The sequence below is a fragment of the Geotrypetes seraphini genome, chromosome 6, assembly GCF_902459505.1.
Source record: "Geotrypetes seraphini chromosome 6, aGeoSer1.1, whole genome shotgun sequence".
NCBI classification, from domain to species: Eukaryota; Metazoa; Chordata; class Amphibia; order Gymnophiona; family Dermophiidae; genus Geotrypetes; species Geotrypetes seraphini.
The window spans coordinates 185,301,499-185,327,429 of record NC_047089.1 but is presented as its reverse complement, the minus strand read 5'-3'; the positions used below and the strand labels follow the sequence as shown (position 1 = coordinate 185,327,429).

Below are 25,931 nucleotides of genomic sequence, written 5' to 3'. Positions count from 1 at the left end.
AGGAATTCCAATATATGCACAAATTCTCTGTGCTAATTTTTAAAACAAAAAGATGTGTAGTTTCATTTTGAAAATTCACTGGTACCCACACAGGGGAAAGTGTGCATGTTTTATCCATAGGTATAAAATTAGCCCAAAATTGGGTGATTTGAAATTGTCCCTATAAATTCTAACCGGCTTCTAAATGTTACAAGCTGAAAATGTGCTCACAAAGGAAGATTTTCAGATACCATTTATCTGGGTAAATTGGCTGAAAATTACCCATGCCTTACCTGGATAAAAGGATTCCTGGAAATCAATATTGTGCATTCTTTTACCTGAGTAAAAAGTAGGCAGGCCCAGGATATGTTTAAGCTGAATAAGGGAGACAGCGTAGAAAGGCATTATTGTATTTCTAAGGGAAAATATAATGGTGCAGATATTTGAAGTCACTTTTTCCCTGATCAGGTTCTACGTTCATTTTGAAAACTGGAACCAAACCTCTGGGTAAAACTACCAATGGACTTACATCTGTGTGAATAGATTTGAAAATTGGCATATGCTAGTCAAAGAATTGAAAGTTGCTTGGAATGTCCCTCCAAAAACCCAAGCCCCTCAAATTTTTTTTTGCCAAGTTGGATAAAATTGTTTATCAGACATTTAAAGCTTTTTTTTTTTTTTGCCTTTTATGGTAGCAATTCAAAATCTGAAATTGTGTTCATCCATTAATTTTTTAAGTTCATTAATTTTTTTTTCTTCTTGAAGCTTCAAATTGTGGTTTCTAATTGAATCAAAGAAGAAAATCTGTCATAAGAACAGAAACAAGAAGCAGTCCTTGATCTTGTCTTACACATGGTTTTTTTCTGTCACTGCTTGTTGGAAGAAAAAAAACCCTGACTGCAGTAGGAGTAAAGAATCTCTCAATTTCTTCCCCCACAGGAGGGAATCATGGAATTCCTAATATCAGTAGTTCCTTTGTCACCACATACTCACCTGAGGAATACTGTATCTCACTCTTTCACATAAGAGGGAACTCTGCTCCCTCCTCTCTTTCCTAGTTTATATTTGCTTTTTATTTCTTCTCCCTTCCCATTTTCTCTTGTTTATTCCTGTGGATTACAACAGAATTACATCACAGGTGACACTGCCCCTTGTCTCATGTTCCCACCTTAGCCAAGTTAGCTGGAAAATTAGGGAGCACAACTTAGTAATTGTTAAAATGAACAACACTATTTGTAATGTGTAGCCTTCATATTCAATGATCCTTTTCCCTCTTACCTGCCTTTTCCTCCTCCAAATTTCTGAGAATTGGTTAAGATGGTCACAGGGAACTGGTGAGTAAAAGCAAATATATTGCACATTTCAAGAGTAACATTTGATAAGCAATTGCTTACTGAAAAGAGGAGAATTTGGGGAAAGGATAAACAGTGTTCTGTCGTCACTCATAGGCTCCTGCAGCAGCCATACACACTTCCCCAGGTTCAAATCTTTCTCTTTCTCTTCTTGACGTGACATCTTCTCTCTCTTTCTCTCCAGCTCGGAAGCAGGAGATTATTAAAATTACAGAACAACTGATCGAGGCAGTGAATAATGGAGATTTTGAGGCCTATGCGTAAGTCTTGACTTTCTTTGTAAGGAGTGTGACCCTGTGCATAGTAGGTGATTAAAACATACAGAATGGAGAGATGCAAGGGATATGGGGGGAGATATAATAACTATAGAAAATACATTAGAGTGCTTATGTGACAAGATGCAAGATATAGTACCGTACAGAAGTCTTTGCTTCCATCTATCTTTTTCACATTTTGCTGTCTAAAATATACAATTCAAAATGCATTAAAATGGGAGTTTGTTTCAATTATCTATACAGGGTGAAAAAAACCAGTTATAGAAATATTTAAGATAAGATACTGGAAGCTTCCTTTTACGAAGCCACAGTATCGATTCTGCTGCGGTGGGCTTCGATGCATCGCTACTGCAGCTTTGTAAATGAAGCCCTTAGTTAATTAAGTCTTCACACCTTTTGACACAGTACTTGGTGGAAGCACCTCTTTTCAGCAATAACAGCTATGAGTCATACAGAATAAAGGGCCAGATTCACTAAACTCGCCGATCCTGTAACGATCGTCGCTAAACTGGATGGATTGGATCATATTCTTCGATGCACAAAACTGCCCACCACGTGTTTTCCGATCCAACCCATGTAAATTAGTAAAACTCCAGGCAAAATAGCCAAGCGACTGATGCACAGACATCACTTGGCTATTTAGCATCGGGTTTTACAGATCCTAAAACCCGATTGCCTGTTTGGGTGTTTGTTTTTTTCATTTTTTTCCAATAGCACAGATATTTTGTGTGTATTGCACACGCAAAATATCTGTCTCATTAAAAAAAATGAATAAAAAGTGCCCCACCGCCACCGACTGCCCTCCCCAAAGACCTCCAACAAACGTGTCCCCCTACCCGAACCTAAAATGGCCCACCCCTGTGGCAAAATGGCAGGAGTGATGCCCACTCCCTCTTGCCATCCCGACTCACCCCCCAACTCAAACCCCAACACAAAATGGCAGGAAGGATGCCTACTTCCTCCTGCCACTGAAGGCCCCCCAACACCCACTCCCCCGTACCTTTAGTTGGGAGCAGGAGGGTTGCTCAGTACTTCCTGTTCCGTGGCCGCATAGACAATTCTGGGCCTTAGGCCCCTCCCCAGTGCATCATGTGATACATGGAGAGGGGCCTAAGGCCCTGATTGGCTGAGAGGCTTGAGGCATCTGAGCCAATTAGGGACTTCTTTAGGCTCCCTCTGTATCCTGGATACAAGGGGAAGCCTAAGGAAGTCCCTGATTGGCTCCCTCTGTATCCCGGGGTGCTCAGTTAGTCTTTCCCGCTCCTCTGATGGCCGCTGTCTGTGAGGGGGGCCTTAGGCCCCTCCCTGGTGCATCATCTGATGAATGGGGAGGAGCCTAAAGCCCTGATTGGCTCAGATGCCTCAAGCCCCTTGGGAGGGGTCTTAGGCATCTGAGCCAATCAGGGACTCCCTTAGGCTCCCTCTGTATCCCGTACACAAGGAGGGGGGAGCCTTAAGGATACAGAGGGAGCCTAAGGGAGTCCCTGATTGGCTCAGATGCCTAAGATCTCTCCCATGTACTGTAGCATTGTGCCGCTGGTACTTTTCAGGTTAAGGTAGGGGGTGAAGGACTCCAGTGCTGGAGCATCTGAGGCTGGGGATATGAAAGGCTGTGCTGTCTAGTTAATGCCTGTCTAGTTAGTGGGTGAAGAAATATATTGCTGGTGCCACTGTGCATGAGGATGAATTTTGCCTCCGCTGTCTTTAAGGTTGTGTGTGTGTATGAAATATTATGCTGATATCACTTCACTGAATTCTCTGGCTTGTCTTCCCTCCTATAGAAAAATATGTGACCCAGGCTTGACTTCCTTTGAACCTGAAGCCCTGGGGAATCTGGTGGAGGGAATGGACTTCCACAGGTTCTACTTTGAGAATTGTGAGTACTGGAAAGTTTTCTCTTGTCTCTTTGTCCTCTGTTAGAGTTGGGTTCTTTGCAGACTGTGATATGTCTGATTAGAGCAGCATAGTGAAAATTCATAGTGGTAATATCTGTGTTTTGGAAAAAAAAAACGTCTATTCTTTATAACTGTCTCACTTGTTCTGTCCTCTTTGGGTATTAGAGTTTACCTTACTCATATTTCTTTCTGTCCTAGTACTATCTAAGAACAACAAGCCCATTCACACTACTATCCTGAATCCACACGTGCATGTGGTAGGTGAGGATGCAGCCTGTATTGCCTACATTCGTCTGACACAGTATATCGATGCCCAGGGACGCCCACGGACCAGCCAGTCTGAAGAGACACGGGTCTGGCACCGCCGAGATGGCAAGTGGCAGAATGTACATTTCCACTGCTCAGGAGCACCAGTGGCACCACTCCAATGAAGGTGAGGCTGGTACCAGAATCAAAACCAACAAATAATGGGTGGCTGTTTTCTTTGTAAAGTACCATCTTGCAACCCTGATGTGTCTCTGCTCTGCATGGAACCATTCTACAGCCCTGAGGTCATTGACTGTGCCACGCTCTCTTACTTGTGGAAGGTCAGTTTATCTTCTTCCGACTTGTGTCACAAAACTGTGCTATCCCTTTGGAACCTTTGCTTACTGTCCAGACAATTTTTTTTAAATGTTACACCTGTCTTCCCCTCTCTTTTCTTGATGGGTGAATTGAAATGGTATTATCCAACAAGGGCCCTGAATTCTAGTAAGAGCCTTTTCTTGAAGATACCTTCAGTAAAGTTTCCACGACAATCTCAGTTACAGACTAAGTTTTTCTCAGTAGTTGGAACTGCAACCATGGAACAGTCTTCCCTTTTAAATTCAAGAACATAGCCTCTTGTCCTTTAGAAAGAAGGTCAAAATTTGTCTTTTTCTCTGTGGTGGAGAAGAGGGGCTTGTGGTAGACCCACCATTTGTCAGGTATGGTAGTAGCAGGTTGAGCTTAAAGTTCAGAAGGGCTTTGTTTGCCATCTAGGTATTGGTCTTAGAACTCTCTGGCTGTCAGGCATGTATTTGGGTGCTCATAGTAACATAGTAACATAGTAGATGATGGCAGATAAAGACCCGAATGGTCCATCCAGTCTGCCCAACCTGATTCAATTTAAATTTTTTTTTTTTTTTTTAATTTTTCTTCTTAGCTATTTCTGGGCAAGAATCCAAAGCTTTACCCGGTACTGTGCTTGGGTTCCAACTGCCAAAATCTCTGTTAAGACTTACTCCAGCCCATCTACACCCTCCCAGCCATTGAAGCCCTCCCCTGCCCATTCTCCACCAAATGGCCATACACAGACACAGACCGTGCAAGTCTGCCCAGTAACTGGCCTAGTTCAATATTTAATATTATTTTCTGATTCTAAATCTTCTGTGTTCATCCCACGCTTCTTTGAACTCAGTCACAGTTTTACTCTCCACCACCTCTCTCGGGAGTGCATTCCAGGCATCCACTACCCTCTCCGTAAAGTAGAATTTCCTAACATTGCCCCTGAATCTACCACCCCTCAACCTCAAATTATGTCCTCTGGTTTTACCATTTTCCTTTCTCTGGAAAAGATTTTGTTCTACGTTAATACCCTTCAAGTATTTGAACATCTGAATCATATCTCCCCTGTCTCTCTTTTCCTCTAGGGTATACATATTCAGGGTTTCCAGTCTCTCCTCATACGTCTTCTGGCGCAAGCCTCCTATCATTTTCGTCGCCCTCCTCTGGACCGCCTCAAGTCTTCTTACGTCTTTCGCCAGATACGGTCTCCAAAACTGAACACAATACTCCAAGTGGGGCCTCACCAATGACCTGTACAGGGGCATCAACACCTTCTTCCTTCTACTGACTACGCCTCTCTTTATACAGCCCAGCATCCTTCTGGCAGCAGCCACTGCCTTGTCACACTGTTTTTTCACCTTTAGATCTTCGGACACTATCACCCCAAGGTCCCTCTCCCCGTCCGTGCATATCAGCTTCTCTCCTCCCAGCATATACGGTTCCTTCCTATTATTAATCCCCAAATGCATTACTCTACATTTCTTTGCATTGAATTTTAGTTGCCAGGCATTAGACCATTCCTCTAACTTTTGCAGATCCTTTTTCATATTTTCCACTCCCTCTTCGGTGTCTACTCTGTTACAAATCTTGGTATCATCTGCAAAAAGGCACACTTTTCCTTCTAACCCTTCAGCAATGTCACTCACATACATATTGAACAGGATTGGCCCCAGCACCGAACCCTGAGGGACTCCACTAGTCACCTTTCGTTTCTTCGAGCGACTTCCATTAACCACCACCCTCTGGCGTCTGTCCGACAGCCAGTTTCTGACCCAGTTCACCACTTTGGGTCCTAACTTCAGCCCTTCAAGTTTGTTCAACAGCCTCCTATGAGGAACTGTATCAAAGGCTTTGCTGAAATCCAAGTAAATTACATCTAGCATATGTCCTCGATCCAGCTCTCTGGTCACCCAATCAAAAAATTCAATCAGGTTCGTTTGGCACGATTTACCTTTTGTAAAGCCATGTTGCCTCGGATCCTGTAACCCATTAGATTCAAGGAAGTACACTATCCTTTCTTTTAGCAACACTTCCATTATTTTTCCAACAACTGAAGTGAGGCTCACTGGCCTGTAGTTTCCTGCTTCATCCCTGTGACCACTTTTATGAATAGGGACCACATCCGCTCTCCTCCAATCCCCAGGAATCACTCCCGTCTCCAGAGATTTGTTGAACAAGTCTTTAATAGGACTCGCCAGAACCTCTCTGAGCTCCCTTAGTATCCTGGGATGGATCCCGTCTGGTCCCATCGCTTTGTCCACCTTCAGTTTTTCAAGTTGCTCATAAACACCCTCCTCCGTGAACGGCGCAGAATTTACTCCATTTTCTCGTGTAACTTTGCCAGACAATCTCGGTCCTTCTCCAGGATTTTCTTCTGTGAACACAGAACAGAAGTATTTGTTTAGCACATTTGCTTTCTCCTCATCACTCTTCACATATTTGTTCCCAGCATCTTTTAGCCTAGCAATTCCATTTTTTATCTTCCTCCTTTCACTAATATATCTGAAAAAATTTTTATCTCCCTTTTTTACATTTTTAGCCATTTGTTCTTCCACCTGTGCCTTCGCCAAACGTATCTCTCTCTTGGCTTCTTTCAGTTTCACCCTGTAGTCCTTTCTGCTCTCCTCTTCTTGGGTTTTTTTATATTTCATGAACGCCAACTCTTTTGCCTTTATTTTCTCAGCCACTAGGTTGGAGAACCATATCGGCTTCCTTTTTCTCTTGTTTTTATTGATTTTCTTCACATAAAGGTCCGTAGCCATTTTTATCGCTCCTTTCAGCTTAGACCACTGTCTTTCCACTTCTCTTATGTCCTCCCATCCTAACAGCTCTTTCTTCAGGTACTTTCCCATTGCATTAAAGTCCGTACGTTTGAAATCTAGGACTTTAAGTATCGTGCGGCCGCTCTCCACTTTAGCCGTTATATCAAACCAAACCGTTTGATGATCACTACTACCCAGGTGAGCACCCACTCGAACATTAGAGATACTCTCTCCATTTGTGAGGACCAGATCCAATATCGCTTTTTCCCTTGTGGGTTCCGTCACCATTTGTCTGAGCAGAGCCTCTTGAAAGGCATCCACAATCTCCCTACTTCTTTCCGATTCCGCAGACGGAACATTCCAGTCTGCATCCGGCAGGTTGAAATCTCCCAACAGCAGAACCTCCTCTTTCCTTCCAAACTTTTGGATATCCACAATCAGATCCTTATCAATTTGCTGCGATTGAGTCGGAGGTCTGTAGATTACACCCACGTAGATAGAAGTTCCATCTTCTCTTTTCAGAGCAATCCATATCGCTTCTTCCTCTCCCCAGGTCCCTTGCATTTCGGTCGCTTGGATACTGATCTTTACATAGAGAGCTACTCCTCCACCTTTATGACTATCTCTGTCCTTCCTAAAAAGATTATATCCCGGTATGTTTGCATCCCATCCATGTGATTCACTGAACCATGTCTCTGTGATAGCAACAATATCTAGATCTGCCTCTAATATCAGGGCTTGCAGATCATGAACTTTGTTGCTTAGACTGCGAGCATTTGTGGTCATCGCTTTCCAGCTATTTTTCAGCGATAATCTCCTTTTTCGTATGGATTTTTGTGTCGTTTCACTTTCCGTTGCAATACTAAGAAATGAGTTGCTGATATTGCTTATGTTGCAGCCTTTACTACTATCACATCTTTTCTTTTGCTGGGGGTGGTCTCTATAATTGTCCTTCGTACATACACCACCCCCACCTTCTAGTTTAAATGCCTAGAAAAATATTGTCTAAATTTCTCTGCAAGGTTTCTTTTTCCTGCTGTAGTAATATGTAGCCCATCAGTGCAATATAGCTTCTTGTCCTTCCATGTATTTCCCCATCCTCCTATGTACCTGAAGCCTTCTTGATGACACCAGGCTCTGAGCCATCTATTAAAGTCCTCTGTGTTTTTCACTCTTTGCTCTCCCTTTCCATATGCAGGCAGTATTTCAGAAAAAGCTAAAGTCTTTACAAAAGGTTTCACGCCCTCACCAAGCTCCCGAAAAGCTTTCTGTGCTGCAAGTGTGGAGTTGTTGGCCAGGTCATTTGTTCCCAGATGGATAACAACATCAGTGTTAAAATCCTTAGTTTCTTCCTTAATTATAGTCAGTATTTGTCTGGAACTCCTGGTAGCTGAGGATCCTGGAAGACATTTCACTATTTTGGTCTCCTCGCCCTGTGTTCCAATGTTAATGCCTCTGATGATGGAATCCCCCAACAGTAATAGTTTTCTGTTTTTGGCTTTTTTATTTGTACTTAGGGTGCTCTTGTTCTCTTGAGTTACCTTCATTGGTTCCAGTCCCACCTCCCTTCTGTTTTCCTGAGTATCGCAGTGCACTAGTGGAGCGAAGGAATTCTGTAGAGGTAATATTAGTGAAGGTGGATGTTTCTGTGTTACATGTCGCAGTCTTCCTGAGCCTACTGTGACCCATTTATTCCTGGGCTGTTTTATTCTTTGAGGTAGAGGTGGTAAGTTGGTATGATTTTGTGGAGTGATGGAAGCTGCTTTAATTGTATTCAATTCCTGATTAAGTTTGCCGAGCTCCTCCTTAATACTGGCAAGTTGAAGACAGATGGGGCAAGCCTTAAGCCTCCAAATAGTATGTCTTGGAATTAAAGCACCACAGTGATTGCATAGAATAAAGGTCATCTTGATTGGTTGTGAAGTGACTTGATTTGAGTAGTCCTGATTATATGGGTCTCTATATATGAATAGTGGTCCCTGGGGTTGGTGGGACTATAAGTCTTACTCTTATTCCTGTGAAGGGAAAGGGAAAGAGGAAATAAGATTTAACAGAGGAAAGAGAAGGGTTTATTTTTTGTGTTTTTTAATATTTTTTTTTAGTAAGAAACAGGGAGGAGAAGAGAAATTAAGCAGATATAATGCTGAAAACCAGTTAAAAGAGCAGAATATGAAATGCTGAGTAACTTAGCTTTTAGAAGTTCACAGGGCAGCCTTGTTCACAGCACTGTCCCAAAGATAATACAATTAGCCTTAGAAGTAAAACAGAGCCCCTTCCTTCTCCACCTAATCAGCAGAAAACAATGGCTGAATACTAGTAAGACAGAAATATAGGCTCTATACCATCTAAAACACAGTATTTTAAACAAAAATGCAGGTTCTATCAGTGCTACCCTAAAACACAGGATTTATAACAGGATTTTCCCTACTTTAGTCACCCTGAGCCACAGGCACCAGGATTTAATTAGAGTTAACAAAGTCTTACCCTTTTTCCTATGAAGAGGAAATAAGATTTAACAGAGGAAAGAGAAGGGTTTATTTTTTTGTGTTTTTTTTTATATTTTTTAGTAAGAAACAGGGAGAAGAGAAATTAAGCAGATATAATGCTGAAAACCAGTTAAAAGAGCAGAATATGAAATGCTGAGTAACTTAGCTTTTAGAAGTTCACAGGGCAGCCTTGTTCACAAATATATCTTTAAAGTATACAATATTATAATATTTATTTTAGTAGATTGTAAATTCGGAGGTGGGGGGAGAGTGCTCATCTTTCCTTGCCCTGCCTGCCTTATAGTGCTGGGGTGACTCAGATTTGCAAACCAAAAATGTAACTATATATCAAACCAAAACCACTATAGTGCCTTTATGGGTTTGTAGATCTGTTGTCCCGAAGAACTACATCTCCCCGCATGCAATGGGGCAAGGGTCCTGCCTCTTCAGGTTGACTTGGCAGAAATTGTAGTAAGTGAACAATGTGTTTGTTACTCTGCTGTGAAGGTGTAGGTGGCGTCCCATCTATCTGTTTTATTTCTTTTAAATTGTGTTCAGGAACCATTTCAGATGGGTAATATTCAGAGAAGCAGTCTATACATCTTATAAAAATAAATAAATGTTTAATGGTGACCCATCCACTGAGAGGTGGCTGGATCTTTATTTATGATATTGTCTTGTTTAAATATGTTAGGACCTAGCCTGTATGAAAAGTGCGAAAGGAAAACAATATATACTCAGGCTAGTGCCACTTATTAGTTTCCTCTTTGTTTGCAGGAATGTCAACAACTTTGTTCTGGCTTCATCCCGGTTGGAGAGGCGCCAGCAATTTGAGCCAGGCCCGCTACCCAGGAGAAGCGGCCTTTGACAAGCACGTGTCCGCATGCTTGTGTCCCTCCCCCTCCCCTTCATTTTCCAGTGCCTGTGTTTTCGGGAGAACTTCAAACAGTGGAAAGAAGACAAGCTGTGACTTTCCCCTCCCCCATAGCCCCCCCTTTTTATAAGACAAAACCTTTAAAAAAATATTCTCGCTTGCATATATGGGGGGGGGGGGGGCGGGGAGGGGCTTCAGGAGGGATAAATTTAAAAAAAACACAAAAATGAAACCCTGCTGCAGATGGCACCATTTGTGTGTTTTCGTCCGACAACTTTTTTGAGATGTTGAAATGAAACAAAAACAAACTTTTAACAAATCAAAAAAATGTTGCTTTTTTTTTTTTTCCAAAATGGTCCGGCTTCCTCTGTTCTATCCTTATTTGTTGATGGTTTTAGTTTTGCTAGATTAAAAAAAATATTTTAAAAAACCCTCAAACCTGCATAAATAACATTTATATTTCTTTAGCCAAAGCATGGGTATCTGAACTGGTTCAGCTGTCTGTAGTCATTCTGTAATGCTTTCAAGTTTGTTAGCTGTTTTACCAGCAGAGGTAGTTATGGATCATTTTTATATCTTATTTTATATTTTCATTTTCTTCTACTTTTTATTTGAATTTTGTCATCTCTTTCCTCCCTAACTGTGGTTGTAAAAGGACTTTTCTATTGGCTGGGGCTGATGAGGTCACTGATGGCCCAGTGTTGCCCAGGGCAAGCTGAATCAGTCCTGTCCATTTTTGTTCTTCAGCATGCACAGCATGGTTGTCTGATGTTTCTTAGGAAAGCAGAACTATAAGTCCAGGTCTTGGGGAGTAAACAGACTGGGTCAGCTTGCATTAGGTAGTTGACTTGAGTCAACCCTGAGAGGCTGACTTGGTTCTGGTTTTGCTTCTTTACATCTTTGGACACCTAGAGTTAGGCGTCTATTGCATGCCATTCACACTTAGGTACCCATTACAGAATCACACTTAGTGGTACCTAACTTAAAACTTAGGCACCTGTAATATATGCCAGGGTTTTAAAGGCCTACATTATAGGCGCCTAAGTCCTTTAGAGAGCCACACCTAGCAGTGCCTAAGTCTTTTTCCACCCCTAAACGCACCTACTTTGGTGTTAGGCACCAAGCAAAAGGCATCTATCTATTGTAGAATTGTGCCTAAGAAGACAGGTGCCTTTTTCCCAATTATTTTTTCAATTATGAGCTTATTCAAACTCATTATTGAAGCCAATTTACTAATTAACCCCCCCCCTCCTTATAGAAAGGCTGCTACATGGCAAACACTCAGAAGCCCACTGAATCATTTTGGGCGTTGAAGCGATTACCACGGCCCACTGTGATAGTTGCCTTTGTAAAAGGGGGCCTAAGTTATGTGCCTATTTATTTAGATGCCTAACTTTAGGCACCTCTTATAGAATTTCCCCCATAGTTCCAGTTTCTCTTGGAAAAGTGAGCCCACAAGTTCCTAAAGGTATTCGGGGTCAAAACTAGAACTTAATATGTCAGGCTTGACCTGGTTTGGGCAATCCTCTTCTGGCTTTATTTAGAAACCTTGTCTCAGCTGAACTCTCATATTATCCTGAGGTACAGGACTTGGGCCAAGGTTTCTGACTTGCATCCCAGGGTACTCTGTCCTGGTTTTCCTGCTTCTTATGCTCTTGATCTTACCTTGAGCTGGTCAAGGGCAAGAATACATTTGGAGGGGAGTCAAGAAACTTGGGCTGGGTTCTAATCTCAGACTGACCTGCTGTAAAATTAGTTGCATCACTGCTGGTCCTCTTTGTATGAAGATGATCACACATCCCAAACTATGCCAAAAGGTTGGCTGCAACCCATTTGTCTTAGCACTCACCACAAAATTAAAGTTATTTTATTTTCTATGAGTTTTAGAACGCTTGAATGGGGAATTACTCAACAGAACTGGACCATGCCTGTTCTGAATGATTATCAGAGCATATAGTGCTTGCCTGATTCTTTTAATGTTTGTTTTAATTTTGGATTTTGAAAAAGCAGTCTTCAACATTGAGACATGGCACAGAGGTAGCTGTGGGAGCCTTGCCGATGTCAGGGAATTCTGATTTCCCCAGTAGTCACTTGAGCCTGAGGTTTCACAGCATATGTTCCTAGGGTTATCAGAGATTTCCACAGCATGTCATCTAAGATAGGTGAACTAGCCCTGGTTTTAGCCCATTGGGAAGATGGAGTTGTAGTACTTCTCTTATGGCCATCAGAATTGTATCTCTATGGGTCAAAACCAGGACTAACTTAACCTAACCAAGCTGAAGTGGAGTCCTCTGGTAACCTTACATGTCTCTCATCCTGTAAGAAATACAAAATGCACTTTACATAACAGTTGACAAATAGGGAAAAACAGGCATAGCCTTAATTCATTTTGAATGAAGAGAGATTTTCATGAGAAATATGTAGAAGCTATCTCCTCAGCCACAGCAGGTCTTTAATGGTATATCAGTGTGTGATGTCCATCCCACCTCCAGTGGCAGGAGATCTGGGATAGTCTTTCAGTGGATCATAAGTCTAATTTAGTAGCTAGAAACGGAAGAAGATTTCTTATATGCAGTTACTGGCTGATGTAATGAACGCCTACCGGCTGCCTATCCTGGGATGGGCCTTGTTAAAAAGTTTGTGAAAAAATTTCTGGGAGAAGGGTGTACCTTGGGATGTGTATGTGGGAGAGAAATAGCCAAACTACCAATATCAAGGATGATGGAATAAAATATTTATAAACCGCTTCCTTGGTTCCAACCATCCAACATGCTTCTGAGCTGGGGAAGTGGTGATATTCAAGCCTGTATCATACCCCATTCTGTCTTCTAAACAAGGTGTCCTCAGTGTATTCCTTCTGATGACTATCAAAAGGTGAGGGGGAGGAGGGTGGGGCAGGAGAAGCAGAGCAATGAGATGCCCTGAAGTTTGTGAAAGTTAAGTAGCTTTACAGTATTAGCAACTGTATTGGGCCTGGTCTCTCTGTGGACTGCAATCCCTTTTACTGCATGAGCTTTAGAGGCCACTTAGATCCCTGCTGTTATTTGTGAAGAAGAGGGACTCCTGTAGTCTCAAACATACATGATCCTGCCTTCATTCTTTTCTTGTTCCAATAAAGGGGATCACAGCCCATATAGAATCCTGGAAATGTTAATGATGCACAATGTTCTACACTTCTGGCTAAGGAATCCAGCCAATTCTTTGGGACCCATGTTTTTTCAGAATAAAATAGTTTGACACAATTTGACAATTAATTAAAATATGGTCTGCCAGTGTACTTCATTAAGTTTTCCATGCCATAGTCCCAGCTCTCTCGTGTTATATAATATGAGTTTATATTGGCTGAAAATGAGGTGAGAGAGCTCATACTACTGTTTAACTAGCTGGGTAGAGAGAAGCTGAGGCAATCCCAGAATTTGCCTAAAATGAAAAGAGGCACAAAACAAGATTTTAGGGGGTAATGGAAGACAGAGTAACAACTTGGTGGGGAGCCTTTCTGCAGTTTTGGGTTATCAGGAGATGCATAGTCATGGTGCTTATCAGTGCCACATGAAGAGCTGCAAAGTGATAGCCTGTTGCTACAGTATGTCTTACTACACTTGTATCAGAGAAGTCACAGATAGACCTGTTGTACATGCTAAACACATGTGCTCGTGCGCAGCAGCATTTTCTGCCTTGGTGGCATTTCAGATGCAAGCGCCTTCAGCTCTGCTTTTTAGAAAGAAGGGGTTTCAAAAGGACTCATTGAGGAAGTCCCATAGTGGTGGTTGTAGTGAAGCTAGTCATGCTGGAACACTAACCAGAGATGTACAGTATACCTTACAATGTTTGAGACAGCACAAATGGCATGTCTGGAGCATGTGTTTTACATGCAGATACTTGTCTGGTGTTTGCTGTGCAGGGAACATATGCCTGAAGTATTTGCTGTGGGTAGGATGCACACATGTAGCATATGTGCCACACAGCCCATGTAAAAGAGCTACCCTACCTCAATGGCTAACGTGAAGTTCCCTTTGAACCATCCTTTGTCCATTAGAGATAATTGAAGGTTGCTCATTACAGATGACAACAAAGGGGCCTGTTACCCACCCTCCTGGCACACACACAAGCACAAATGCATACTGTGAGCAGGAAATATTCTGAATCTTTAGAAGGTAGCTGTACAGTCTACTTTTCCCAGGACTTTTTCCTAGATTACAGACTGACTTCTGGAGAGGAGGGGGGCGGCAAAGGAGGTACAGACCTTGCTGAAAGGGAATGGGAGGATCCTTTGAGCAGCCAGTTTCCTACACCAATCTGGTGACCCTTCTTTCTCTTTAAGAACTTGTTTTCCTACATATTTTGTTTGGAAGGATCTCTGAGAGTAGAAGAAGGTTGCTAGGGGGAGGGGCAGGTTAGGAGAGAAGGGTAGCATTCAGATAGTCCATCCTCTCAGGCTGTTATGAAAAATAACAGCAGAAACAGAAAATGCATCTGTAAAAGAAGTATTAATTATGAAAAAAAGTGCCACAAGCCAAGCCAAGTAACTCTTCCAAGTGCTTGTTGGGCACTTCTAGGGTAAAGCAGGTAACGTTTATTAAAATAATCTCTTTAGAAGAGGTGATGTATTTTTTATAACTGGAGGCACGTTATAAAAGAATGTGAATTGGATTCCCTATCTTGAGAGATTGTTATAGACATACCATTTCAGATGGCCTCCGATTCGTGACTTGGCTGCAGTTATTATCCTGGAAATCAGCAAGTTTCTGGTGAATGGGAAAGGAGGGGATTATTTTGTTTGATTTTTCTTGTTTTGAAGGGTTTATTTTCCTGTTTATTTTTGCATGGCCTAGAAAGAAAAAATATAAATTTAAAAATAATAATAATAATAATAAAAAAAAATATATATATATATATAAAAGTAAATATATATATATATAAGAAAAACATGAAAACATCCTATTTGTTATATGAATGCTGTCAGATCTTGATTTCCAGCCCTCTTATTTTCTCTTCCTCTTTCCTTTTTCTGTCACAGTTTTTTTTTCTTTTCCAAGCCTTGTAAGTGTACAAAATAAAAAAGTTTCATCTTTCGTTTTGTCTCGGGATACTGCAAATGAATTAAAAAAAAGGAGAAAAGGCACACTGACTCTGGATTATTTCTCATTTCATTAAATATAAAAGTCTTTGTTATCGTTGTTTTATTTGTTTTTGGTTTTTAGGGTTTGGGAGAAGAAAAAGACTTCGGAACATTGCAAAACTGACTTTTAATAGGCCTACATTGACCAATATCATTTAGAAAAGAAACTTATTTACATAATTGCTCTGGCACTAACCAATGGAAAGGTTACTTTTAACAATGCTTGATTACATCACAGAGCAATTCTACTGCTGTCAGCGATTTGGTTTCAGAGCCCTTCTGGAGAATCTCATAGGTGCTGCAAGTGATGTCTCAAATGGTATAAAGATGTCATATCACATTCAGAACCAAAAAACTAAAGGATCAATATTTAAGGCAATTTAAACAGCTGAGAGAGGCTCCTAGCCATTTTAATCACTAGTGCGGGGACTAACTGCAGATATTCAACCCACCTGCTAAGCACCCATACCTCTCTTATCATTCCTTCTGTAATTCCCCCACCTTAGAACTGTAGATGCTCCTTTTTGACCAATTTGACTGTCTTAAGTAGATTGTAAGCTTTTGTGTACTGCACTGCATACGCCTGGTAACGCTATAGAAATGATAAGTAGAAGAAGATACTCAGTGGCACTTAACTGGTTAGTGTTGTTGAATATCCATAGTTAGCAGCTAAGTCGAAACTGGGTAATTTGTGAACAGTCTGGTGATGGAATCTGCACTTAACGCAGTTATGGTTAGTATTGACTGACAATCAGTGCTTAATTGCACAAATAAGACTGCATAAAGCACAGACCTCTCGTTATGAGGTTCACTTTATGCGATTAAGTACTGAATATTGCACTTAACTGCAGAAGTGTTAGCGGCATATGCCCAGACATTGAATATCTAGGGACAATGCCAGCAATGGCCAAACTATGCAGAATATTTATTCCTAAATGGATCTGTTTGCTCCAGACCTAGAAGGTGGCATCTTGAAATGCTACTGGAGAGTAACACAGTATCATAGTAAATGATTACACCTAAGATCCTAAATGGGCCATCTAACCAAATAGCTGAAATTCACCCAAAATCCCTTATAGCAGTGGTCATCACTAATTTTTTCATTTCAGAGTCTAATGAGCTGTAAGAGAGTCACCAAATAATTCCCTATATAGATCCATGACAGTGCCGGCTAGTGTGTATCAATGACATCCATCCCCATCAGCCCACTTTCGATCTTTTCACTGGGGGGTATCCTCAAGGAGGTATGAATTTCCAAATGCATTCTCTTCATCTACTGGGAAATGCCTTAAGCAAGTGGCTTTTCCCCCTCATCCACATTGCCCTTTCTGTCCTAAGTTTATGTAAGAATCAGAAAGTAGCAGAAGAAAAATCATAAAGATGGAGGGCTGCCATTGGCCCCCGGGCCTTGCATTGTATCCTCACCCTCCATATCTGTAGCAAGCACACCTTTACCATCTCCATTACTAGATCATGTCAGGCTTTACTTTAACTTTTCCATCTTGCAAAAAGCAGTACATTAGTTAACACTCAGACCCCCTTTCTCTGCTTTATTAGCAAGTGTTGCAGTAATGCCTACAGCCACCAAGGTTTTATGAGACTTCTTAAAGCTTGCTGAAGTTTGGCTTTTAGTCATTGTCCCTCAATGCAGTTTTCCCTAGCTTTCTTGAAAGCATAATGCTGTTGCACCACTGAAAAGTATTATGTTGTATCCCTTTAAAAGGAAGAAAACCCATTTTTGAGTTTAAAAATTAAAACAAACGAAAAATTGCATAATTCATGAGAAAAAAATGTACAGAGCCAATTAAACAAGATTCACATCTCAAACTAACCACTATATCTCCCAAAAAGATAATTTTTAGCTGTTTTCAAAAGTGCTGATGATTTTGTTCTGATCTAATCAGTAGCGTAGCGAGGGTGAGTGGTGCCCTTCTCTTGCCCTCTTCTCCAGCTCCACTCCCTGACCCCCCTACCACGCACTTGCCCCCCTTCCCTTTCCCCACACCTTTATAATTTTCCAGGTGCGAGCAACATCACTTGCTGCCTGCATCATGTCGGCTATCCCTCTGACATCACTTTCTAGCGCAGGGCCTGGAAGTGACGTCAGAGAGAGGCAATACTGACGCGGCCAGCAAGTTCATAATGCTGTTCATGCAGGGAAAATTAAAGATGTACAAGGGAAGAGGCGGGTGCACACAGGCAGCAAGGTGTGTCAGGAAGGAGCGGTGGGGGGGGGAGGGGGAGAGGAGGACGGGTGCCGGCGCCCCTACCAAGACTGTGCCCAGGGCAGACCATCCTCCCTAACTACACCACTGGATCTAATATATAGGGGTAGGGTTATCAGATTTCCTCTTTTAAAAAAAGAAGACACCTGGCCTCACCCCCACATGAATCGTGTGTCTCCTTCCCCAAGCTTGGGGCCATATCTGGATGTCCTCTGTGCATGCACGGACATTGGCGTAATGACATCACGCACATGTGTGTGGTATCATAGTGCTATTGGCCACGCATGTACAGAGGACATCCAGCAACCCCAAGCCCGGGGCTTCCAAAACCCAGACAAACTGAAAGGTTTTGTAAATTCCTCCAGGCACCTGGACAGTCTTCTAAAAAGAGGGCATGTCTGGGTTTTCCCGGATATCTGGGAACCCTATATAAGGGGTACATTGTTCCATTTGTTTGCTGTATGAAAAAGTCAATGAAAACAATTTCTTAAATCTAATATTAGATAAAAATCAATGCTTGTATTACAGAAAAATTGTTTAAAAATCATTTTCTCTTCAGAATTCAGTGTATCATAATGATGCATTAGTTTAGATGATTGATCATCAGCCCATTAGGTGAAATATCTCTTTAACTTATTATAGTGTATTCATGTTTCACATTATTTAAGTTTTTTAAAAATCCACCTGACCATTGGAATGTCTGGGCCTTAGTTACACAGTGGAGGTGATGTGCAAAAGACCAGGGAGGGAAGCTTGTCCATAATCTTCACAATGCATATCAGTTCCTCCCTCAACTACCTCCACCCCCCCCCCCCTCCAAGACATGACGATCCTCACCAATACATTCATGAATCTTCAAGCTATTGACCCATGCACTCTCTCTGCTATGGTCTTCCCCTCCTCTCCAACACTATACTAAGTAAATCTTGCTGCCTGCCTGCCTGCCAAATCAGCATGGGAGCTTGCTCCTCTCTGCATATGGGAGAACTTGAAACATCTTTTGCTGCCTGCCTGCCAAATCAGCGTGGGAACTTGCTTCGCTCTGCATACGTCAGTCGCTGGGTTTGTTAAAGCCCAGCACAGGAGAACTTGAAAAATCTTTTGCTGCCTGCCGAATCAACATGGGAGCATCGCAGCTAAGTAATCTCTAAACATTACAAATCTTTAGAGGACAATGTTTACTTACTTAATATCAAGAACTTAAGATTTTATTGCTTAAAATGTCTAAAATACAGATGCTTGAGGACAAAATCCACACGTCTTTCCTGAATATCTTTCAAGATCACTTCTCCATCACCGGGAAGAGAAGTGCGCTTGGTGACCTGCGCCACCGAGGAATCCACTTTAGGAAAAGCAAAGTACTTATTAAAGGCATCCACCATGGGATAAAGCCACGCCATGGCACAAGCACATTTCAAAGGACCCTCAGGAGACTCCCAGATATCCATAAGAATCCACATGAGATCAGGATAAGGTGACCATACGTCCCATTTTGAACGGGACAGTCCCGTTTTCGGATCCCCTGTCCCGTTGTCCCCACACACAGCTTCGGGACGCCAAAATGTCCCATTTTCAGGGTCAGCATCCCAAAGCTGTGCTCGGGGACAACGGGACAGGTGATCACTTCCTGTCCCTCCCCTGCCGCACCAAAAAAAAAAAAAAAGCCTCCCTCCAGGCCCGATTTAGGTCCACCGATTTAGGTCCACCGCTGCCACTTCTGGCACCTGGAAGCCTTCTTCCCGACGTCAATTCTGACGTCGGAGAGAATGTTCCAGGCAAGCCAATTTCTGCCTGGCTGGCCCAGAACGTCCTCTCCGATGTCAGAATTCACGTCGGGAAGAAGGCTTCCAGGTGCCAGTAGTGGCAGCATAGGAGCAGCAGCGGTGGACCTAAATTGGGCCTGGAGGGAGGCTTTTGTTTTCCATGGGGGGGGGGGGAGAAAGGAAATAGGTATGAAGGCTGGCTGGCTGGCTCTGGGGGAGGGAGGGAGGTAGGTAGGCAGGCTTTGGGGGAGGCAGGCAAGCAGGCTCTGGGGGAGGTAGGCAGGCAGGCTGGCTGACTTTGGGGGAGGCAGGCAGGCTCTGGGGGAGATAGGCAGGCAGGCTGGCTGGCTCTGGGGGAGGTAGGCAGGCAGACTGGCTGACTTTGGGGAAGACAGGCAGGCAGGCTCTGGGGGAGATAGGCAGGCATGCTGGCTGGCTCTGGAGGAGGTAGGCAGGCAGACTGTCTGACTTTGGGGGAGACAGGCAGATTGGCTTTGGGGGAGGCTGGCTTTGGGGGAGGCAGGCCGGCAGGCTTTTTGGGAGGGGCTGGGACAAAGGCTAGAAGGCAGTGAGGGGACATAGGAAGGAAGGATGAAGGAAGGAGAGAAAACGGTAGAGAAGGGGGGTTGTAAGTAGAAGAAAGACTAGAGAGATAAAGGCCTGGACCAAAGGGGAAAGACAGGAGGCAGAAGCAGGACTTTGGGAGGTGCAAACAGAGGGGGAGAGCCCCTGAGGAAGAGCAGAGAGAGGCAAGATCATGACAGAGGAGGGAGAGAGGGAGACCTGGAACAAAGGTACAAAGGAGAACTGACACTGGATCTGGGGGCACTAAGGACATAGGAAGGAGGCAGTGGGGGCACTAAGGACATAGGAAGGAGGCGCTGGGGACACTAAGGACATAGGAAGGCACTGAGGGCACTAAGGATATAGGAAGGAAGGAGGGAGGGAATAGGGACAATTGTTGGGCCTGAGTGCAGAAAGAAATGAAAGATAGGATGCACAGTCAGAAGGAAACGCAACCAGAGACTAATGAAATCACCAGACAGTAAAGGTAGGATGTAAGGTTTGTTAGTGGCCCCCACAATATATGGTTGGTGGGGTCACTTGAGAGGCGCCCTTACAAACGCCAGGTCCCAGGTTCAGTTCCCTCACAGATGATTCACCAGGAAGTAGTATCAAAAAGGCACAGCCAGAGGTGATTGCATAAAGAATATATTATAGAAATAGGCTTACAGAAAAGCAATATTTATAAGCATTACAATTAAGCATTACAATTAATGAGAGAGCAACGCAGTTTCCCTGCCTTACAGAGTTCAGAGGAAAAGAGAGACATAGAAGCCTGAAGTTATAAGGAGAGGCAGAGAGAGAGAAAAAGGGGGATGGGGTGATGGTCCAAGCTTCGTATTCCATAGATAAAGAGAAGGATAGACAGAGAAAGAGAGAGAGCTAGAGCTGCAGATGTGTTGCAGAAAGGAGGCTTTTATAGCTTGGAATCTTATTCTGTGTATAGAAACTATTGTAACTCCCAGTATCTTTCTGTTTAGAATTTGTAAACTGTTTGAAACAATGGTTAATTTAATTGATAAGGAGAGTGTGATAATTGCAGGCATGGTAGATGGGATTAGTCTCTGGCTTCTTTGTCCCATTCAAGCAACCTATCTTCTTGATAAACAATCCAGTCTGGCTGAATGATTAATGTATGTGAATTCTGTGCAGGAGCACAGAATTCTGCATCCAGAGTCAGATTGATATAATTTCCCATAGGCCTTCGCTGACATTAGTAATGCCAACTAAGAATGCTAGCAATAGCTATGCTGACATAGGAAAAATTATTTTATTTTCCATTTAGTGATAAAAATGTGTCAGTTTTGAGAATTTATATCTGTTGTCTATATTTTGCACTATATTTGTCTATTTTTCTATAGTTACTGAGGTGACATGGTTGAAAATCCCCCAAATATAAATAAATAACATTTTCTCTGCGTATAGGGTGCTTTGTGTTTTTTTTTAATTTTATGGTTACCATTATGAAATATTAAGATATCGTGTGTACATGAAAAATAAATGGAAGAAATTGGAGGCGGGGCTAGGGTGGGATTGGGTTGGGGCTAGGACAAGATTGGGGGCGGGACTGAATATTAATAGTGAAGGGACATACATATACCTTATAAGTTTTCTCTGTGCTGGGAAACACAAACACAGACCCAATTTGTGTTGATTCTGCTTTAATGTTCTGAGACAAGTTAATTTTATTTTATTAATGAAGTTAGCTGCTTGGGACAATGGAGGTTCGACCCCTCACAGCTATGCTGGTTGAGAGAGATAAAGGAAGCTTTAGATTTAGACAATGAAGCACATATGCTGTTTACCCACTCTACCCCCCTTTCTTGTGTTGATTATTTCTTTGAAGTTTATGTATCCTGTCACCAGATATGGTTTGTACTCACGTCATCTGCTAATACCACTGACCCATGTATAAAACTGGATGTAAGACTAATAAAAAATAGGCAATTCCTTTAGGACACTGTCTGAGTATTCTTTCTTTCTTCCTTTTTTTTTTTAAATTTATTTATAAGTTTTAAAAAATATAAAGCAAGCACCAACACTTGTTTAAGCAAAACGAAAGGAAACAAAATACAAGGTAATATAGTATTAATGAAACAAAACATTCATAACTTCTTCTTAGACCCCAACTTAAAATAAAATGCAGTGTGGTGGCCCAAAGCAAATAAGGACTTATAAATCCGACAAACAATCATTATAGCAAAATAGGCATTAACGGGTATTCTCCTCTACAGACTTATTGACCAAATCTAACCCTTGTTGATCTTCTTTAAGTCCAGAAATGACCGTAAATGGTCTGGAACAAGGAAAGTATACTTCACTCCAAGGTATTTAATGAGGCAATTACATGGATATGCCAGTTGGAAATTTGCCCCCAAATCCTTTACTTCTTGTCTCATATTTAGGAAAAGTTTCCTCCTCTCTTGGGTTTCTTTGTTGACATCCGGAGAAATCCAAACCCGTTGACCCATGAAAGGATTCTGTGCATTCCTGAAGTACAGTTTCATTGTCGCATTTAAGTCTTGTTGAAACACAAACGAGACAAGCAGAATTGCCCTCTCCTCAATATGCACCAACGGTGATTCCAAAATATCTGAAATATTGCCTAAGTCCATTTGAGCTTGATTATGAGGCTCCGTTACATTTTCTTCAACACCTTTTTTTTTTTTAGAAGAAGTTGGTAAGTAGTAAATCTTATTTAATGGCGGAAACATTTCAGGTGTGAAGTTTAAATTCTGTGTAAGAAAATTTCTAAACATTTCAACCGGTGATATATCCAGTATTTTGGGGAAATTCAATAGTCTTAAATTTAGTCTCCTATTATAGTTTTCCAGTTGTTCTATCTTTTTATGTATCATTAATTTGTCTTTTAGTAAAGTTTCATTAACAGCTTTTAAAAATGTAATATCCTCATTAACTTGGAGAAACTTCTGATCCATGTCTTTTTTAATATCATCTACTGTTTTAACTAGAGAGTTAACTGTGCCTACCAAGTTAGTAGTTTCTTCTGTAGACTTCCGAATTGTCCCATCCATTTTCTGGAGCAGTCTCCAGACATCCACAAGGGAGACCTCCGAGGGAGTTGAAGCAAAAACTTCAGCTCCTAGTTGTTTGTTTTCCACTGCGGTATCGAGTCCGGCTGCACTTCCCTCGTGAAGGAAAACTCCTGCAACCTCCAGGGTATCAGGGGTTCCTTCAAGCCCAGGCATCTCCGTCGCAGGACACGGAGGAGTAGAGAGGTCAGGAGGGGAGAGAGAAACTTCTGGCTCCGGCGTGCCAACCAAGTCCCGAGAAGGCGACGCCACGGCCCTCCACACTCCGATTTCAGAAGGAGATCTAGCTGGGAAGTCGAGGAGCGTCTGGCGCATCGGCGTAGATGTGCCCGAAGGTAAGGGACCCGTTCGGACCGTGCCTTTGCGCTTAATATGCGGCATATTTATGAAGAAATTCAGAGATCTCAAAGCTCGACCTCAACCAGCATAGCACACCGCTGCCATCTTGGGTCCTCATTCTTTCTTCCTAAGGGGACTGCCTCCAGATATCTAAACAAGCGAGAGGGTGTGTGCAGGGCGGTTTCGGGACCAAGAATAGATGTCCCGTTTTGATGAAAAAAATAAATAGTCACGTTAGATCAGGATGATCAGGAAAGAGACGGATTGTGGCCTCTGGTCACTCATGAGCAAACATTATGCACTGACAGGCTGCTTAGATTGCAGCTTCAATTCCTGAAGAGATTCCAAGATCAAATCAACAAGGTGCGCATGCTTGAAAAATCAGTGCACAGTGGAATTGTCCCCCAAATCTGTGGCTCTGCACCGATCCAGATCCTGGAGATCCGCCAAGTTTGCCACATCTGCGATCACCGCAGTGCCTCTCGGCAAAAGCAGAGGTATAGAAAAAGTGTCCAGTGCAACCGCGGGCACAGCTGGCTTACCTGCCAGCACCCCTGAAGGAGGACAAGAGAAAAGACCTTGGTCATGTGTGGCAGGGGTCCCTGTGACTGACGCTAGAGTTCGTGGAAGGGAAACAGGCAGAGAGTTTTAACTAAGTATGCCTGATAAAGCATAGAAACATTCAAGATAATGAAGGGAACAGACTTAGTAGATAAAGACAGATTGTTCACCCTCTCCAAGGTGGGGAGAACGAGAGGGCACTCTCTAAAGTTAAAAGGATATAGATTCCGTACAAACGTAAGGAAGTTCTTTTTCACCCAGAGAGTTATGGAAAACTGGAACGCTCTTCCAGAGGCTGTCATAGGGGAAAACGCCCTCCAGGGATTCAAGACAAAGTTAGACAAGTTCCTGCTAGATCAGAATGTACGCAGGTAAGGCTAGACTCAGTTAGGGCTCAGGTCCTTGACTTAGGGGCTGTTGCAGGAGTGGACTGCTGGGCAAGATGGACCACTGGTCTGACCCAGCAGCGGCAATTCTTATGTTCTTATATTCATGAATTCTGGGGGAAATCCATACTCCGCGGCGGGAGCAAACTTCTGCGCATTAGGTTTGGACTGTTTGGAGGGTTTCTCACCAGAGACGTGCTTGTATTTTGCCGAAACGTATCCAGCGTGCTCCCCCAGGGACCCTGACGCCATTTTCATGAGAGTGCAAAAGGTGCTAGAAGACCCTCTGTGGAAGTCGAAGGCACAGAATCAGGGCAAGCCTTGCACCCCTCATGGGCTGCAGCACACTTGGAACATGGCTGCGCATCTGACAGCCATCCACCACAAATGAGGCATGAATCCATTCTGTTCTGGGGAGGCCATCTATGGAAGTTTTCTTGCAAAAATGAAGCTTGGAAGTATGAAAAATATACTTAAATTCAAATTGAGAAAAATCCAAGATGGCCACCACAGGTGCCTATTTTGAAGAAAAAGAGCCTGGGAAAAATACAGCAACCCGCAGAAAATGGCTATTTTGGGATTTTAGAGGTGGGGAGGGGTAGGGCATGCAGGGAAACCAGCCAAAAAACCCTTTTATAGACTCCAAAATTGCTGATTCAGCCTGTACTCACTGTGACCTCCAGAAGTCCAACTTTTCTTTCTCTCTCATCCCCCAGATTATGTGCAGTATTTTTCACCACTGCCCACCAGCCTCATGCCCATTTCTCCTTCTGTCATCCCTCTCTAATAACAGATGCTAGGGTTCATCTTGGGGGTCAGCGCCCAAGAAAAAGATCTGTGTCATTATAGATAATATGAAGAAACCGTCCATCCAATGTGAAGCGGCGGCCAAAACAGCAAACAAAATGCTAGGGATTATTAGAAAAGGGATGGAAAATAAGACTAAGAATGTAATGTCTTTGTATCACTCCATGGTATGACCTCACCTTGAGTATTGCATTCCATTCTGATTACCGTATCTCAAAAAAAGATGTTGCGATATTAGAAAAATTTCAAAGAAGAGAGCCCCTCACTTCCTTCCAGCCTTTGTCCCAACCCTTCCTCCCCCACACCCCGAAGCCAATCCACGCCAAAGCCTGCCTGCTCCCCATCGCCCGACAGCTCCATTCAATCATCCCCCGCCACCGCAACTCCAGGCAAGGAAAGGCCAGGCACGTGCAGCGATTGCATGCCACCGGCCCACAAGCCTTCCCCCTGACATCTATTCTGACGTCGGAGAGAATGTCCAGGCCAGCTAAGCAGCGTCAGAATTGATGTCAGGGGAAAGGTTTGTGGGCCGGCGGCATGCAATTGCTGCACGCACCTGGCCCTTCCTTGCCTGTAGTTGCAGTAGGGGGATGATTGAATGGAGCTGTCGCGGATGGTGGCGGGCAGATGTAGTGTATCGGCGGCAGCTGGCAGGGAGAGATCCCGGGCGACGGTTAGCCGGCGTACCCCCTAGGGTACGCATATCGCAGGTTAAGAAACACTGCTCTAGAACATGCTATCTCAGCATTTACAGTATAATGGACAATAACCTTTTGAAGGATTCTGCATGTAGGATAAGCACATAAGAATGTAGTTGAAGGGATGGACACGTGATAGCCCAGTGGTCTCAAACTGAAACCCTATACAAGGCCACATTTTGGATTTGTAGGTACTTGGAGGGCCTCA

The 25,931-nt window shown here is 42.9% G+C and overlaps 1 protein-coding gene across 14 annotated transcripts in view; it reads left to right on the top strand.

The window, feature by feature from the left end:
• Nucleotides 1-15,330, top strand: part of CAMK2B (calcium/calmodulin dependent protein kinase II beta) — a 385,126-nt gene extending 369,796 nt beyond the window's left edge. For all 14 annotated transcript variants that reach the window (XM_033948504.1, XM_033948506.1, XM_033948501.1 and 11 more), the window contains 4 exons: nt 1,516-1,591; nt 3,388-3,482; nt 3,700-3,934; nt 10,112-15,330. In XM_033948504.1, coding sequence (XP_033804395.1) covers nt 1,516-1,591; nt 3,388-3,482; nt 3,700-3,932 — 404 coding nt within the window. In that variant the 3' untranslated portion in view covers nt 3,933-3,934; nt 10,112-15,330. The remainder of the gene's footprint in view (nt 1-1,515; nt 1,592-3,387; nt 3,483-3,699; nt 3,935-10,111) is intronic.
• Nucleotides 15,331-25,931: the final 10,601 nt, after the last annotated feature.